Raw genomic sequence first — 19325 nt, 5'->3', positions numbered from 1 at the left:
AACCGCACTCGTAGAGCACAAGTTCTCTGCCCTCTGGATCATGCACACCTGTACAAAAAAAGTAAAAGCTAACCGCCAGTAGGTACTGCAAAGATGTCAAAGGTGGGCTGATTGTAAAATGCATATTTCTAAAAGCCATATTCCTAGTGCCAAACTACAACAGAAAGCACAGAGTCACGCCAAAGATTATTATTTAAGTGCTTGCTTTTCCAATAAGATGCTACATGAATCCTGGGGTGAAATTTGAGGGTCATGTTCCTGATAACTCTACTCTCTATAGGGCCTAGAATAAGGGAAGGATGGCTATCTTCCATGTTGCATGGTGAAAAATGAAAGCAAAATATTTGACTTTCTAAGGGTGAGTGTTAAAAAAAAACCATATAGTGGTAATACAAGTGGTGGCAGGGACACAACCCAAAGTGTTGAAAACCTTTCCAAATGTGTTTTAAAGCATAAGCTATCAACTAGAAAGAAGCTGAGACTGGGCATATGCCACTTGGAACACGAGGCAAATATCATCTTTGGCCATTTAACTTTGTACTCTGATCCTAGGCATATCTTCACTGGATCACCCAGGAAGACAGAGACAAGCTGTTCCAGTTCAAACGACAGAGCAGCCTGGGATGCTGAAGGTGTGGCAGATACCTGACCAAGGACAAATGCTTAATGTGGCAGGTTGGGAGACTTCATCGGTCAGTCCTTGGGGTCAGACTTGCAAAAGACTCAAATCAAAGCATAATCAGTGATATCACCATTAACATAACGCACTGTTCTGTACATTTGTGTCCTTAGCAATTGTACTCTGGTCCCAGCAAAATGCCCAACTTGTGTTTTTACAACATAATAAAAGAGGAGTTTCAAAGAAAAAAAAAACACCCTTAAAGAAAGAGGGGACACCTCTAAGAATCAGGAGATGGATTTGGCATGAGGATATTTGTTATCTCCTTCCTATCCCAGAACTCTGCTACCTATGTCTGACTATGGTGTGGAATTCATATTAGGCTGGATACAGCTTGCACTCCCATCCAATAAATGGGTGGAAGCACAGGGTGGCTCAGATACTAGTGGAATTTTGAAAATTACTATAAAACAATCTCACCTAAAATATGGTCCTATGACACAGGACCCTAAGGATTATATTATATTGTCAAGTTTCTACTGTATACAGAATAATCACTGAGGTTAAGGAGTTTTCTTTTTTGGTGCTTTGGAAATTCATCTACGGGAAGAACTGTACTTTATCAGAACATCTTGATTCTGGGAAGTTTATGGAATGTTGGAACTGGAAGGGATCTTAAGTGATCCCTAAGTCTCACTCACTCATCTGGAATAGGAGAAAAATGAGGTCCAGAAAGAACGATGCGTCCAAGGTCAGATAGCAAGGTTAAGGCAGGGCCAGGGCTAGAATCTGGGCTCCTAGTCTATCGTTCTTCCTATATTATTATGCTGGCCTAGCAGAAGAGCTAGAAATAGAGCATTTGCTCAGAAGAATTCTCATTTTCCCAAACTATGAGCTTTTTAACCAAAGGATAAATCCACCCAATTTAACAAACAATTTTTAGGCATTCTTAAATGTTATTCCCAGTACAAATGGGGAATAGTACTAGCTCATAGTAGAAGATATTGATTATGTGGAATTCCAAAGAAGAGGAATTTTACCAAGTCTATGTATTTGGAAAATTAAGTGAATGCCAAATCTTATTATAACAGACTCAAGGGGACCTTCTAATTCTTTTTGTTGCTCTGGCATTTTATTTCATGAAATAATGCTTGAAATATACGTTCTTCTGCCTGGGGAATTAGAAATATTTTCGATACACTGAAATTTTGGTTGCCCAAAGCATTTATCATCATGTTATTTGACCAGCACTTATTTTATCCCCAACAGCACATACTCTATAGAAAGTCACTGATGGTATTGCTTAAGAGCACTTAAGTCCCCTATGTGGTGTGTGTGACTCCTAACCTAAGTGTTGAACAAGCCTCCCAAAGCTATCATGGACTTTGCAGTTCTGTATTTATGGATGTGAAGGTTTTAACAGAGATATTGGTTACCCTTAAAGTAATTATTCCCCACGAATGGCTGCCTTCTCAGGAGAATAGCCAATGGAACCTACCAGTGGGAGAGGAGAAGAGAAATGAAGGAGAAGTGCCGAGCTATTCATACTCAGAGAAGAAGAAACACTATATCGGTGTATCCTCCAAAGGCATGTCTGAATAAAGCGTCACAAGAAAGGCCAGGCAGCTTTGCTAAATGAACAACTCACCACTGTGGGCAGGACTTAGTGCCAGGAGGCTGGAGGAAAGGTAAGAATAATCTTCTTGATATGATGGAAGAAACAGTGGGATGAGTCAGGAGACCTGGTTCTGAGTTCAAGCTCTACAACTAACAAACTCTATGACACTGAGAAAAGTCTTCAACTCTCAGGGCTTAAGTTTCCTCGTTTTTTTTAAATAAAGAGAGATTTGGTCAAATTATTTCTAAGCTCCCTTTCAGAGCTAATATTCTACTTTAGACTTTTTATCCTAATAATGACTATTGGCTGGAACTCTATTCTCATATGTAGAGGAAAATAAAGACTTAAAAAAAAAAACCCTACCAACAAACAAAACCCTGTGGTCTAGTTTCCAAGAAGAATTGACTGTAAAAAAAAGCCATGGGATTTTTTATGAATCTGCTTTAAATGAAAATCTATTGTGACAGATCATATAAAACTAAGCTAGCTAGCTGATCAAAGACTGCTTTTCAGCTGTTTTTACCCACTGGGGTTGCAAACAGGACTTTAAAAAAAAGAAAAGAGAAAAATCCTGCATTTAAATGGGATAACCCATTTAAAGGTGGCAGTGTGGTATAGTGGCTAGTGGTGGTCTCAAGCATTCAGAAGATCCAGGTTCCAGTTTCATCTTTGATACATATTAGCTCTATGATCCTGGACAAGTCACTTAGCTTCTCAATAACCTAGGGAGTGCTTCAAAGTAGGAGCTATGACAAGAGTATGAGGTGTGACCTCATTACTACACCAACAGATCCACCCCTTATTTCTATTTCTAACTGATTTAAAATCTCTTCACTCACCAGAGCCTGTTTGATTTGAACCATAAGAAACAATGAATATGAGGGAGTCAGAGACAAGTGGAAAGACCTGTATGAAGTGATACAGAATGAAGAAAGAAGAACCTAGAGAACAACACACACCGTAAATACAATAGTACTAAAAAGCTGTTGAATTCTGACAAAGCGTGATGAGACATCTCTGGCTTATACACATTTGCCCTTGAACTAGAGAGCTGGAGACTACAGATGTGGGATACAGTATAAGCTGCCTTGTTGCCTTGCTGTCAGTTAGTTTTGCTTAAATGTCTTCCTTCGTTACAAGCAAGGACTCAAAGGCAGTGAAGGAGGAGGAGTTCAGGGGAAATGACTGGTATATTAAAAAAAAAAAAAGGGAACAATAAAACAAATTGTGTAGATAGATGAATGAATAATTATAAAGTGATCCATAAGAGAAAAAGAAAAGGTTTGCCCAGAGGGTCCCCCTCCCCACAATATTATTAACTGCCAGGGTTGGTTTTTTGCAAATCTATAAAGATTTCAGATGGCTTTTTGTCAATTGTAATGAAAGTACTGGCATTGAACAGACTGTGAGACACAGGAATTGGTGACATGCAGTGGCTAAAGCTAAAATTTCCTATCTCCCTTCACCTGCAATCAGAGATTATAAAAGGGGTTTCACTCCAGACTGTTGTCTCACCCCTTCTCCCAATGTCCTTCCAACCACTTTTTTGGGAGAGGGGAAGGAATGTCTTCTGTTGTCTCTCCACAACACCATAGGACCTGCTTGAGTACTAGCTATACATGTGGCAACAAACTTTGAAAGTGGTAACTGATGGCTGCCTTAATGGGAACATGGTATGGAAAAGAAAATTGGTCACACAGAGGTCCTAATGATTGCAGTTATAGTCAATAGTATTTTGTAGAGTACTCCGTACACAAATGCTGAAGGCTCTGGGATTACCAAAGTGTATGACTGAGTCTAAAGCTCCCTGCTATGATAATCAAGACCTGGGACTTAAACATGCGTGGATAAATGCAAACATGCTTCCATTTGCTAAAGGCTACAATTGAAGAAGAAACTCTTACTTAAATAGTGCTGGGGGACAAAAAGGACAAACCAAAGCACAATTCAAGAATATGTTTCTTCCCTGTTAAGAATCAGGTCTTCAGGGGGCAGCTAGGTGGCGTAGTGGACAAAGCAGTGGCCCTGGATTCAGGAAGACCTGAGTTTAAATCCATCCTCAGACACTAGACACTTACTAGCTGTATGACCCTGGGCAAGTCACTTAACCCTCACTGCCCTCCCCCCCCCCCCAAATATCAGGTCTTCAGCTGGTAAATATGTACATGCACATCTTTTATTTCTGTATGTTCTTTTGTTTTTGTTTTTTGTTTTTTAAGTGAGGCAATTGGGGTTAAGTGACTTGCCCAGGGTCACACAGCTACTAAGTGTTAAGTGTCTGAGGCTGGATTTGAACTCAGGTACTCCTGAATCCAGGGCTGGTGCTTTATCCACTGCGCCACCTAGCCGCCCCTGTATGTTCTTTAAAATTGTTTTTTTTTTTTTTAACCCAACCTTAGCAAATTTACCACCAGAAAACTAACAATGGAATTTCCTCACTTTCCCACAAAAAAACCAAGACAAATGTTGCTTTATTTCTTCCTTAATAATGACAAAATGCACACAGAGATACAACAGTGTCATCTACTTATCCAAAGAGCTATGGAATCAAGTAACTCTCACTTCCAACAGTTTCTTCTTGAAAAAATAAGGGCAAATATCTATCTCTATCATGCCCAATAGGCCATTATGGGTAAAGATGGCATTATTACTTTACCTTCTGTTCCCTGTCCCCTTGGCATCAGCTTGGTTCCTATCCCTTCTCTTTGGGGGCCGTCCTCCACCTACTCAAACAGGTATAGGACTGGAGAAGTAGAGGGTATATGTAGGGGAGCTCTCTCCATTCCATGGGTAGAAAGCCTCAAGGTCTTCTCTAATGATGGGCTTCACAAGTTAAAGCTCATCGTCATAAAGGTCTGTTTTAATTGTGGGGTTTTAAAGTTTGACTTGTAATTCAGGTCTGGGGCTCAAGATATGTGTTTTTTCCTTGGGCTGTTTAAAAAAAAAATCAAATTCTAATCAAGGTACTAATTGTAGATTCTGTTTATGACCTAATAAAATGGCAAATGGAAAAATGGAAAATAAATGAGGTCTCAAACAACACAAAATTTTGCACTTAAAGCAATGTTTGACAGCTGCTTCCTGGGCTTGGCTTGCTACTCTGACAAGTGCAGCTTAGTAAAGAGAGCACTGGCCTAGGAGTCACGAAGTGTTGGGTCTCAGTACTGATTCTACTGCTACCTCATCTTATGATCTTTTTTTTTTTTTTAGGGAGGCAATTGGGGTTAAGTGACTTGCCCAGGGTCACACAGCTAGTAAGTGTCAAGTGTCTGAGGCCGGATTTGAACTCAGGTACTCCTGACTCCAGGGCTGGTGCTCTATCCACTGCGCCATCTAGCTGCCCCTCATCTTATGATCTTAAGTCTCTTCATCTCCATGAGGTTCAATTTTCTCATCCATAAAATGAGACTACTGAGCTTGATGAGCTTTAAGGTCTTTTCCCTTCCTAAAATTCTGTGATTTTATTTTTATTAAACTTTCCTGTATGAAACAGCAACTAAAAGGTACTTTTTTTTTTTGGATTTGTTTCTACTTAACTCAAGCCCCTCAATTTTCTTAGAGATTCTACATCCCTTTTACCCTCAGAGTGTTAATAAACTTCCTCACTGTCTTTTCATCCAGCTACTTCTCTAGGTTACTCATCGGGTTGATGTCGATGCTAGTAGAGAAAGAACTATCTGTCACCTGTGATATTTTTGTTACCCTTCCTTTGCTGTTTTTCGCCCATATATCTCTAATCGATCAGGGTTCTTCTGGGATGGGTAAGAAGGAAATAGATAAGAATTTGCCTTTCTTCTTGCTCACAGCCAGAGGCATCCCTAGGGCAGGACAAATTGAGGATGTTGCCCAGGTCACGGCACTTTGCCCCACACACTTACTCTACCCAAGTGGGTTTGTACCCGTGCCCAAACATAACCTTGTTGCTAGCTGAAGAGAAACAATAATTGCTTTCCACATAGCTGGCTGATACAAGACTAGGCAGGAGAATAGCTCATTATACAACCTTTCAAGTTAGGAATCCTTGTTTTATTTTGACAGCAAGACATAAAGGCTGAAGTCTAATTATACTAAGTTATGTCAGTATACTGAAATGTTCCTGTCTTATGGGTCAGATGAATTTTCAGTATTATAAGCACAGTTAGCTGTACCAAAGAATACTTGCTATTAAAAATAAGGCCGCATCCTTCACACGAATTCCTTAAAAAAAAACAAAAACCACACAAACCAGGAGATTTGGTCTAAAAAAAAGTGTGAATATTTTGCATATATTTAAATGTACTAAAAAAAGAGAACAACCTCTAGAACTCTCACATGGAGGCAAATGAATCATATTTCCTGATGATTTAAAGTCTGTAGGAAAAAGAGAGGCCTACCTCTATCAAAACCTTCTTCATTTTTGGCTTTCAGAGTAGTTTGTTATCTGCCATGAAGCAAAGCCCATGGCCTGCACACCTAAGCCCAAACTAAATATAGCCATGGGGACCTGGCATCCATGAACTTAAAAAATATTTAGGTAATGGTATTTTTTTTTTTTTTTTTGCGGGGCAATTGGGGTTAAGTGACTTGCCCAGGGTCACACAGCTAGTAAGTGTTAAGTGTCTGAGGCCGGATTTGAACTCAGGTACTCCTGAATCCAGGGCCGGTGCTCTATCCACTGCGCCATCTAGCTGCCCCGGTAATGGTATTTTAATATAATTGATTCTCTGTAATCTTATGTAGATATAGGCTGATGGAGAACTGGTTGGTTCTAAGGGAATAGGCCCTCCTTCTAGCTCTTAGAAAATCTTAACCTTTTCCTATATTGCCCCTCAAGGCTTGGAGAAATTTGGATCCTGTCAAAAAGCTATGGAATAAGGAATCTCCTAAGGGTCTTCCTGCTTTCCTAGACTAACCTGGCTCTGGAGAGGACACTTAGAATGGAAGATTCAGGGAAAGAGGTCTGTGTGACTAGTGTTAGGGAGGTAGTGTTATATGAAGCACTCTCTGTTATATTCATATTTTTCAAAATCATTGGTAACACTAATGTGATCTGGAGGTGTAGAACTTTTGTTTGAAGCACAATTCTTCAATGACTCGATTCTGCTTTCAAAAGAAAGCCCAGGGGCAGCTAGGTGGCGCAGTGGATAGAGCACCGGCCCTGGAGTCAGGAGTACCTGGGTTCAAATCCAACCTCAGACACTTAACACTTACTAGCTGTGTGACCCTGGGCAAGTCACTTAAGCCCAATTGCCTCACTTAAAAAAAAAAAAAAGCCCAAACACCGTAAATAGGTGGGCTGGAATCATTAAAAGAAGTAAAAGTTAAAATATTGATAAGTTCATGGAGGATGAATCCTGGATACATCTGATGACAAAACTGTTTTAGTCATTATGCCACCAGATATACGACAGTCACTTACGTGGGAGTCTCAAACTTTGGGCTATGAGTTGTTGATTTGAGTTTTTAATACATTTTATTTTCCCTCTCCAATTTTACTTCTTGACTAATACCAATAAGAACAAGACAGAGAGAAAAAAGTTTCAGATGAGGTCATGGTTTATAACTTAACCACTCAGAAAGCTTTTCCCAAAACAAGTCCCTCTTCCCAGAGCTATTTCCATTCATCTTAAAAGCATTAAGGATACAAAAGAATGGCATTTTATTTCAAATAAAAGGTTTTCCTCAGGATCCTTTCAACTTGATTTGTTCATTTAAATTTTTAAAAAATAGCTCACCAGTGTAATTCACTGCCTTGATTTTAGATAACCATCTGCTCAAACAATTTCATGGCAAGACAGATACTTTGGCCAAGTGACTGTAGCCAAGTGACAAAAAGTCAAGGAAGTTGTTTACTGATGAAATGAAGATGGACTTAAGTTTTGGCAACACAGCACCTTAAATAAGTTTAAAATTTTTCTTTTTAAATTAAGGAAATAAGGTATTTATTATTGTCTCAATAGGGCTCAAAGAGTTTGGAAAGGCCATCCTCTATGCAAGGATGCAGGGAAAACTAAGAATCCACCCTACTGAGAAGCCAAGTAGAGATCACATTTTATTTTATTTTATTTTATTTTTAATTTTTAGTGAGGCAATTGGGGTTAAGTGACTTGCCCAGCGTCACACAGCTAGTAAGTGTGAAGTGTCTGAGGCCGGATTTGAACTCAGGTACTCCTGACTCCAGGGCTGGTGCTTTATCCACTGTACCACCTGGCTGCCCCCGAGATCACATTTTATAACACTGAGACCACATAATTTTGGATGTTGAAGATTTTTAAGAGAATATCTCTGTCTTTTGCACTGCCCTAAATAAATGTATGCTACTGCTGACTATGCCATTTCTACTATCCAAATACATACAATTTACAATTCTTCAGGAGTTTTCTTTTAAAAAATTATTTCTCCATTCTGTTTTGTGATAACAAAATGCAAAATGGATCCCTTTATATATATAATACAGCAGTAATAAATTCTGAAGCTAACTCTGAACGACAACCAAGACTTTTCTTTCTTCTCTGAAAGGAAGGGGACCAAAGTTATTTCAAGGAGACTCTTGTGTATAAGGAAAAGAACATTTCTAAAAAATCTGAATCCCAAACTTTCTATTATAATATATTGGGCTGTCTGTCAGCCTTTGCTTAGTAACAGGATTACTAATGGCAAGCTGGACCAGTCCAGGAAACTCACTGGACAAACCATTATTAACTCTGCACTATTTTTATTAAAACTTATTTGAACTTAACCCTTTTGTCAGTTGGTCTAGATGACCTCTGTGCACCCTTCCAACTCTGAGCTTCTGAGATACTATGACGATTCCCACCAAACTATCATTGTAAAGGGACAACATAAATCATAGGGCAACTTGATGTTTTTACTTTTTGCTACCTGCTGTTAAAAACAACTAAATAGGGGACAGCTAGGTGGCACAGTGGATAAAGTACCAGCCCGGGATTCAGAAGGACTTGAGTTCTAATCCAGCCTCAGATACTTGACACTAGCCATGTGACCTTGGACAAATCATTTAACCCTCATTGCCCAAACCAAAAAAAAATTAAAAACAAAACAACACAACTAAATGTTTTTGGTTGAGTTTTTGTCCCCTTATATCTGGTTGAAATTTTGAGAAAGGAACATCTGGAGATTAATCTGAGGGCCAGAGAAGGAATGAATTAAAATGGAAAAAAGATAGAAATTGCTGGTGTTTGGTGGCTATAATACTGATCTTTATCACTTGGAACAAGAAGGTGGCTAGTTGGATTACTTCCACTATCATTTTTATCACTGAGTATACAACCCTGAGAATTTACTAATGTATGGATCTATAAAATTACAGTCCCCTGAATCCTAAATTTCTAAGGTAGCTCTAATAATTATGTGATTTGTTTCTATAATAAAAAAAAAATCTTGCAACACTGATACAGTTCCCAAGCACAACCCAAATGAATGGAATATTCCATATTTCTACAACATGATATAAGAATAAGAATCTGAAGTCTTCTAAATATCTTTGTGACCTTAAAATACTCCTCTCTCTTGCCTTATATACTATGTTATGAACCCCCGGAGACAGGGCAGGACACTGTAGGAATATGTTTGATATATAGTTGGATTAAATAACAACCTAATATATCAAACATATCACACAGAGGCCTGCAGAAAAGGCATCCAGGTTTGATTGAGCTTGAAAATGGACACAGAATTGAAGACTATGACAGCAGGGAATGGTCATCAGCTACTAGAGACGCAGCTTCTTTACCTGTCTTTGGAGGCATAAGCCTATCTGTGAGTGTGGAAATAGCACTATTAGCAATATGGTACATGCATAAGCTCTCTAACATTTTTATTCCATCATTATAACACATTTCCAATCAAAAAGTTAATTCAGCAAGGTGGAATGTTTTTATTCTTCTTCTGAAGATCCAAGGCAAAAAGAGATGCTTAAATTTTAAGAATCTGACCTGGGAGTGTACCAGGTAACATCTTCACAAATCAAGGACCATTGCACCCTAAAAATAGGCATTTTGAGCAGATGGCAAGCAGAATAATTTCACCAGCAACATCACCTTCTCAAAGGTGGTTCATAAAATCAAAGGAAATGCCCAACTGTATGCATTACAATTACTAGTCCCCCTCAAATGTTCAGGGCCCATTATAGTAAACACATTTTCCCATAAACAGTGAAAATGAACATTAATCTTAGACTGTGTGTGAATATTTGTTTTCCTTAAGGTAGAAACATTACAATAACTGCTTATTAAAATACTTCTGAAAAAAAGTTTAAACTAAAAAAAGGAGGGGTTGAGAGAGATAATAAGTGGAATTGAGAGGGGAAACAAAGAGGTAGAAAAATGAGTACAAAAATGAAAAACTTTAAAGTTTTAAAATTATTTTCTTCTACTTGGGAAATCTCTCTAGGTGAAAGTATTTTATATAGACTTTAATGAAAAAGCAAAGAAAGCAAAGACAGATTACAATACTGTGGTTTGGGTAAGTTGTTTCTCAAAAATGATTAGGCAGGTAACATAAGACATATGAAAGGTTCAAAATCAAAAGTTTCCCACCATCTATTTGAAGAACAGAGACTGGCTTTGGATCACTGAAAATACAGCTAGCCCCAAGTAACAATATTCTCTTCTGATTGTGGGACCTGACCTCAAATATGTAGCATAAGGGTAAAGACTCACATCAACCACTTAAATTATGACTTTCACTCTACTTAAATCATTTTGTTGCTTTGGTATGAAAACCATTATATTAAATGTGACATCTGTAGCAACATCTGCAAAGAAAATAAGGGGTAGAGGCCTCAACTACAATCTTGAGAAGCTTTCTTAATTTAGGACCCAAAGGTACTACATTTTCTAAACCATGATCACTTGGACTCCCTCATAGGTTAAATGGGAATTTCCCAGAAGAGCTATGAAGTAACTCATACTTTTTTTTTTGTAACTTATACTTTTAACAGTTTTCTAGTGGATAGGAAATAGCAATATCCCCTCCTACCATAATTTGGCATCTTTAATAACTTAAATCTTCTACACCAGCCTCTTTTGTTTCTGAAATGAGTCCAAAACATTGTGACTCTTAGGAACTCCAGCCTTTGATCCATTGCTGCTACTAAATACAGCAAAAAAATTAAAAATACAGCTGGCCATATGAGAATACATAATAGAATGCAACTGTATCTGTATCCATATTGGGTTGCTGTTTCTTTCAGTCACTTGTTGGTCAACCGGACTTCTCCAGAGACCAAACAGGCATTTTCTCCAGGACACTGTGGATTTGTGGCAGTTTTCTATATGGGATAAAGCAGGCAGAGGTAAGAGTCTCTAGAAACTTTCTTGTTGGCCTAGTATCATGTGCAATTACCTGGCCTGCTTTGCAGAGGGTGTCCCACCCCTGTCAAGATGAATTCCAATTGGCTAGAACTGTTCTCACTGCCACCATGGGGAGATCATAATAGAGTCTCAAATGCCATGGTATTCAAATCCATTGGTCTCATCCTCCCTAAATCAAGTGAAATGACATGTCAGGTGAGTATCAATTAGATGGAGAGAAACTCTAATTCAGAACCAGAAAAGAACTACGGACAACTCTTTAAAAGAAAAAAAAAAGCAGAAAGAACAGAGCAGGTAGGTTTAGACTACATTAAACTGAAATGTTAATTTAAAACCAGGTACATTTCTTTCCCCCCCCAAATCAAAGTGCCCATGGAAGTGGCTTAGATGATCTTTCCAAAGAGTTATTAGGCAGGTCCTCTCATGGATTGTAGAAAAAAAAAAGTGGGGGGGGTGAGGGAGAAGAGGGAACAATTAAGGACCATTTACCCCAAACTCAAGTCTAACGGCTGCTTCCACAGTTTAAGGCTCACCTTTTATTTATGAAGAAATTGATAATTTTCAACAAACCAGAAAACAAAGAAGAGTTTTTTCTTACATACTTTTGCTGTTTGAATTTGAAAGGAAAATTATAACTTTCCCCAGATATCTCACAATCTTTTGGGGATGGAGACCATTTGGGGGAGATATGATTTCATGACAAATTGAAGAAACTAAAATCCTAAACCACTAAGTCATCTTAATAAAGTATTTATTATTATTTTTGGAAGGTTTTCCTTAGGCCAGGAAGACATTTGTTTGGTTTAGAAGAGAACTGTAAGAAACCTGACTGGACTGTGAAATGTCCCCAGTCTTAATAAACTCATTAAATCGTGATAGATGTTTATATACTACATTGGTCAGTAATCTTTTCCTTAAGGAGTCAGATGTCGTAGTTTGTATTCATACCTTCCATGAAAGAGTGGAGAGCCTGTTCTTGAACTACTTGGGGTTGGCTCCCGAATCTTTCCATGGAGAGAAGCTACTTATTTTTTGGAGGCCTCACAATCAAGCAAGTTAACAGGTGCTCAGAGCGAGCACCCTAGTAAGGAATATGGAAGGGAGATCTTCACCAGTAACATGTTCTTTGCTGGACCGGTCCATGGTGGGTGGGGAGGCAGTGGTTATTACTTTATGATGGAATAAATGAGGACAATTTACCAGTTGGAGACCCCTAATTTATATTTGTATATAGCTTTTCTACTTTGCATCTTCCTTCTCTCTATAGACTGTTTTGAACAAAAGTGTTTATTCTGTGAATGATGTTTTCTATCTCTTTTCTCTCTCCCCTTCCCATCTCTCACACCCAGACATATGTGACCTTAAATTCCAATGTCTATCAATGAGCAAAAACAGAATAGGAAAAACTTCAAACTCCAGTCTCTTAATTCCCCTTTATGGAAGAAGACATTTATAGGGGGTCTATGGATTAAACTAAAGGATAGACCCAGAACTGCTTAGCTTCCTTCTATGGTGATGCTATCAAGGTTCAACTTTCCTTCTGTGAAATACTCATGAAAATTTACAGAATTCATAATGAACCTGGCAGCTTCTGACCTTTCATTCAGTAACAGGTACTTCCCAAGAAAGCATTTTGCAAATATTTTCATGCATGTGAGAGAAGAATTCAATACTATGAAAAGGTCACTGTTGGATTCACAGTCTTGATGACATAGAAGTGGACAAGCTGGACTTCTACGGCAGCACGCCTGCCCTCCCTGTTCCTCTCCCACCTCCCCATTTCTGGAATCATGAAGCCACCCTGTTGATGTCACAAAAGCAACAATGGATAGACACTCACTTTCGGTTTAGCTCTTGGTTTCAGTTGCTCTAACTTCTTAGCAGCAGCCTCAATTGATGCTGCAGCCCCCAGTAATTCAGTTTCGGCAATGACTGTTGGGTCTTCCGGATCTACCCACTCCGTACCTGAAACGAGTCCAAAACATCATCATTCTTGGTAGTCATGATTCTTGGCCTGCTGCTGAGACTCAACACAAACAGCGGAAAAGCCCAGGGGCTACAGAGTGATAGAACTCCAATGGTCTCCTGGATTTGGATTAAGTTTCTTCTCATCTCCTTTAATGCCTCTGAGTTTCAAAGAGAGAGCATTTAATCACATAGACACCTTGGGTAAACCTTTGCTTTTTTTTTTTTTTTTGGCAGGGCAATGAGGGTTAAGTGACTTGCCCGGGGTCACACAGCTAGTTAAGTGTCAAGTGTCTGAGGCTGGATTTGAGCTCAGGGCCTCCTGAATCCAAGCCCAGTGCTTTATCCACTGTGCCACGTAGCTGCCCCAAAACCTTTGCTTTTGATATCAAAACAGCTGTTTTCCAGGGCCAGTCATCAGTAAGAACTTTGGCAAACAAACTCACACAAAGCAAAACTGTCTTTCTGTGGAATCCTCATGCTGCCTTCAGCTCAAAGTTCTAGAAGTCTAGATACCTCAACAATGGAATGAAACTGGCCTGGAATGATGCCAATATGGATGATAAGCCCCAGGGTTTCTTTACTGCCATCTTTCTAAATAGTGCCTGGGATGAAGCCTTGATCTATAAGCATACTAAGTTAGACTGAAATTTACCAAGTGTGGAGAAGTTTGCTAGAAAAGCAGTACTTGGAATTAATTAAATTGGCTGCTATATATTTTTGGTAATTCTGGTCTTTGTGGACAGTGTGGCATAGTGGATGGAAAGCTGTCCTAGAAGTCAGGAAAACCTGGAATCGAGCTGTGCCTCTGACACATACTGGCTGTGGAGCCCTGGAGTCAAGATGACAGGAGTTCAAATCTGGCTTCAGAATCTTTCCAGTTGTGTGACCCTAAGCAAATCACTTAACCTTTCTTTGCCTCAGCTTCCTCAACTGTAAAATGGGCACAATGGGGACAAACTGGAATAACAGCACCTACCTCCCAGGGTTGTTGTAAGGATCAAATGAGATAATAATTGTAAAGCACTTAACACTGTGCTTGGCATATAGCAGGTATTTAATAAATGCTTATTTCCACCCTCCCTCCCTTTAGGCAACTCTGTATGACCACAAATTGCAGAGAAGTGGCCAACCTGCAAGGGTAGAAATTCCTCATCTGGTAGTTTCCACAGGTGCACGGCCTACTCTTATTCCTAGCCTTTGGATGAAAACATACAAATGACAGAATCAATCATAGGGAAAGGCATTTTAAATTGTGTCTTCTTTACAAAAAGGTACATGTGGGCAGCTAGGTGGCACAGTACATAGAGCACCAGCCCTGGAGTCAGGAGTATCTGAGTTCAAATCCAGCCTCAGACACTTAACATTTACTAGCTGTGTGACCCTGGGAAAGTCACTTAACCCCAATTGCCTCACTAAAAAAAAAAAACAAAAAAACCCCCCAAAAGGTACATGTAGTATTGAGAGAGGGGGAGAGGAGGCTTCTCCTAAAGAAAGGCCTATCCCAACCTTGTTATTTCTTGACTTTCTCTAATCTTAATTTCTACAACCGCGAGAGGTTCTCCTTCATAAAGGACATTCGGGGCAGGTTTGAAGTGGATTTTCTTTAAGTCTAAAATGACCAAAACAACCCCCCAAACAAGTCAAGCCTCTAAGTGACTGAACATGAGTGTTGTCAATCCAGCGCAGGACGAGAGAGAACCAAACCTACCTTTCATGGCTTCCGCCGCCTGGATTAGCTCAGTCACTGCACCTGCCACTCGCTTAGAGAAAGCGGCCAGCTGGTGCTTTAGCTCTGGCGTTGGTTTCTGAAGGATCTATGTATGAAAAGAAAACAGAGGCGTGATTACATGTTAACCTTAGAGAAAATATACTCCTATGTCTACCCAAGCTCACAAACAAGATAAAGGTCTAAACCTTAAAACAAACAAACAAACAAAAAGAACCCCAACCCAGCTCCTCACATATCACATCCAAATTCTAAGGAACACAACACCCACACCACTGAAAGCACCAATGGAAACAAAAGCACCAACAAGTATTTGACGACAAAGCAAATTTCTGACCTAAACCTAATGGTTGTTAGTACCTAGAAATCCAATAATATGATACCAAGTGATAGGAATCATCAAAAGTACAAGCAAGATAAATCCTAGACTTCCAAGTACAATTATTTTGGGGGTGGGGTGTGTGTGAGAGGTGAAACAGGAAGGGGCAGAACTCTGATGACTGACAAAAGGGAGGACTACTTTCATCTTTATGTTTATTCAAGGTTGGCTTTTTTTTTTTTTAAAACAGATGATTTAAAGATAGGGACTGGTTCTCTCTTTGTCCATTGCAGGTCAGATGACCTTTCCCAGATGAGTTCTTCTCCAGTCACTGTTGTTGTTGTTCAGAGAAAGTCACTGTTGTTGTTCAGTCATTTCAGTCGTGTCTGACTCTTCCTGACCCCATTTAGAGTTTTCTTGGCAGAGATACTGGAGTGGTTTGGCATTTCCTTCTCCAACTCGTTTTACAGATAACTGAGGAAATCAGGGTTAAGTGACTTGCCCAGGGTCACACAGACATTAAGTGTCTGAGGCCAGATTTGAACTCAGGTCATCCTGATACCAGGCCCAACATTCCAACCACTGCCCCACCTAGCTGCCCCAAGAAAGTCACTAGAATTAAGATAATGTGAACCCTGCACCCTATTTTCCACCCAAGGTTTTAAGTCCTAATTATACTTTATTTAATTCCTGATTTTCAGATGACTCCTAAATTCACTCATTCCTCTGGTCTCTCCCACTATATTCACACTGGCAATCTTCAGATTTAGAGAACTTAAGAAATTAATTTACCCTCTGAGTTCTTCTGAACAAACAAAACAAATAATCTTTGTTATGATGAAAATGGGTGTTGTCAGTTTGGTGCAGGGTAATGAAACAATATCAAATCACCTTTCACAGCATTCCTCTCATCTCTTCCTAAAGCTCTTTTTGGTATTCTGGGGTCTTACCCCTATCCTTCTTCCCCCCTCCAGTCCCCTAGGTCCCCAGGCTACTGAGCAGACTGTCCTATTAACAAAAGCACAAGCACATTCAAATCATCCTATTGCTAAAATGCCTCCCAAAAGGTTTTGAAATGCCAAGTCACAGCCTCTGGCTTCCTTTTCCTTCTTCCTTATCTATTTGCTTTATAGCCTATAATCCCTGAATTCTAGCTTGATTTAAGAAGAGTGAGGTCTCCAACTTTTAGGCACAGTAGAATCAAAAGCTTTAAAGGCCACTAATTTACATCGCAAGCTGGAGAATCAAGAATGAACGCCTTTGGGCCAACTAACTATAATAAGCTAGAATGTTCTAGAAATATGACAGCCAGAAAGTTCTAAGCATTTGCAGTTGTTTATATCTCTGTAAGGTGTGACTTCTTCATCTTATCCTGCATTCCTTGAGGCTCTGTGTTATCGATTTGTCACAATTTAACATCACACATCTCTTAGAAATGTTTTTTTCTTCTCTCTCAGATCAACACCCTGCTCTTGATTTTCAACCCTAATGAGAGATGTGTAGTTATAAATAAGCACTCAGAACTGTCTTGATAAGATAAACCCCCTCTTCCTTTTCTTTATTAGTTGAGTTTCTATAGGTAGGACTCCGTATCAATCAGTGATCTCCCCTGCAATTTTTCTGATTGATTTGAGAGACTTTGATATAATTTCTTCAACAATTACTACCTTTTCCCCCCAAGCCCTGCCACCTCCATCATAATCAGTAAGCTGAATGGGTCCTCTAGCCAAATTATATTGATTTCTGAGTTTAGTTTTGCAAAGATACTAGAACACTAGAACATTAGGGGCCTATTCCTTTAAACTATAATGATTGGGAACTGGTTTCCTTAATGCTTTGAGCTCCTGCTGTATTCTAGTGAACAGGTATCAGAAGTCCTTGTGACTCTTCAGTTTTTTCATGTTTGACTCAATTTTGTGTTACTCCTTATGTGGTGAAGTAGAGGAACCACTGGATTTTTAATCATATAACCTAGGTTCAAATCCTACCCATGTCACTTATTATGGGACCATGAGCAAGTTGCTTAATGTCTCTGGGCCTTCAGTTTCTTTATCTGTAAAATGAGAGGGTTAGACTAAAGGGTCTTTACTGTCTCCTAGGTTATCTTCAAAGATCAAACAGACAGCAAATATTTATTGTCTACTGTGTGCCTAGTGAGCACCACATTATGCAGGGTGGAGAAACAAAGAGGACAAGACACAGTCCTGAAGAACACTAGTTGGGGACATCGGATTTATGTATATCAACACTGTCTACCTGGGCAGCACTAGACCTGATAGCTAAGAGACTCGCAAACTGGTTTTACTGAGTATGTGCAGATTCGGGTCTTGAATGCTATTGTCATTCTGAGTCACTGAAGTACAACTGGTTGTTGTTGTTTAGTTGTTCAGTCATGTCCTGCTCTATGCGACCCCATAGACCATGGCAGGTCACTACTGTCCATGGGGTATTTTTGGGCAAGGATACAGGAGTGGCTTGTCATTTCCTTCTCCAGTGGATTAAGGCAAACAGAGGTTAAGTGACTTGCTCAGGGTCACAGTCAGTAAATTTCTTGAGGCCAGATTTGAACTCGGGTCTTCCTGACTCCAGGCCCAGAGTTCTATTCACTGAACTACCCATCTGCCTAAGTATAATCAGAGATAGAAGGAAAAAGATTAGCGTTGGCCTTGTCAGAAAGGGAAGATGTTGACATTTTTAAAGCATTTATGTGTCACAGACTCTTTGGCAGTCTAGTAAAGTCTATGGACTCCCTCTCAGTAGACTAATTTTAAATGTGTAAAATAAAATATCTAGGATTACAAAGAACACATTATACTGAAATAAAGTTATGAAAATATATATTTAAAAAAACACAAATTTACAGACCCCCTGAAATCTATTTGTGGACAAAGGGACATTTTTCATGACCTCTGTAAGAACTCCTTAGAGGAGTTTATTCAGCAGTAAAATAAATGAAATATCCAATCCCCACTCCCTCCACATATACTCTCATTTAAAACAATATAACAACTGCAAATCCTTTTGTAGACTGTAACTTTTCTCTTGAAAACTAAAACACAATAAAATAAACTCCAAATCCAAACCACTTGTAATATTTACCATCCCTTTATAGATTTTGGTTTTTCAAGGTAAGCTTCCAACTAGTTGTTTGGAAAATTCTTGGCTTCCAATGAGGATATACTGCTACCAGAAGAATGTTCAGTTGTTTTTTATTCATGTCTGACTCTTTGTGACCCCATTTGGGGTTTTCTTGGCAAAAATGCTAGAGTGGCTTGTTATTTCCTTCTCTGGCTTATTTTACAGATGAGGAAACTGAGACAAACAGGGTTAAGTGACTTGCCCAGGGTCACACAGCTAGTAAGCACCTGAAGCTGGCTTTAAATTTAGGCCTTCCTGACTCCAGGTTTGGTGCTCTATCTACTGTACCACCTGGCTGCCCCAATACCAGAAGAATAGTGCTATCTTAGTTATGGTTTCAGAAGCACAGTTAATAGAGAGAATTTTAAAAAGTATATTAACTGAGCTACATCAGCCAACACTATTCATATTTTGGGGGGGGGGGCAGGGCAATGGGGGTTAAGTGACTTGCCCAGGGTTACACAGCTAGTAAGTGTCAAGTGTCTGAGGCCAGATTTGAACTCAGGTCCTCCTGACTCCAGGGCCGGTGCTCTATCCACTGCACCACCTACCTGCCCCCTAAAATTTCAGTTGTTATTTTTTGGGGGGGGGCAGGGCAATGAGGGTTAAGTGACTTGCCCAGG

The 19325-nt window shown here is 39.4% G+C and overlaps 1 protein-coding gene across 3 annotated transcripts in view; it reads right to left on the bottom strand.

Annotated features, from left to right (window-relative positions):
• TLN2 (talin 2) overlaps positions 1–19325 on the bottom strand; it is a 604144-nt gene that overhangs the window by 17689 nt on the left and 567130 nt on the right. For all 3 annotated transcript variants that reach the window (XM_043982393.1, XM_043982391.1, XM_043982392.1), the window contains 2 exons: positions 15228–15333; positions 13392–13516 (listed from right to left, as the gene is read on the bottom strand). In XM_043982393.1, coding sequence (XP_043838328.1) covers positions 13392–13516; positions 15228–15333 — 231 coding nt within the window. The remainder of the gene's footprint in view (positions 1–13391; positions 13517–15227; positions 15334–19325) is intronic.

This window comes from Dromiciops gliroides, chromosome 2, assembly GCF_019393635.1.
Source record: "Dromiciops gliroides isolate mDroGli1 chromosome 2, mDroGli1.pri, whole genome shotgun sequence".
NCBI lineage: Eukaryota > Metazoa > Chordata > Mammalia > Microbiotheria > Microbiotheriidae > Dromiciops > Dromiciops gliroides.
This window is presented reverse-complemented; position numbering and strand designations above follow the sequence as displayed.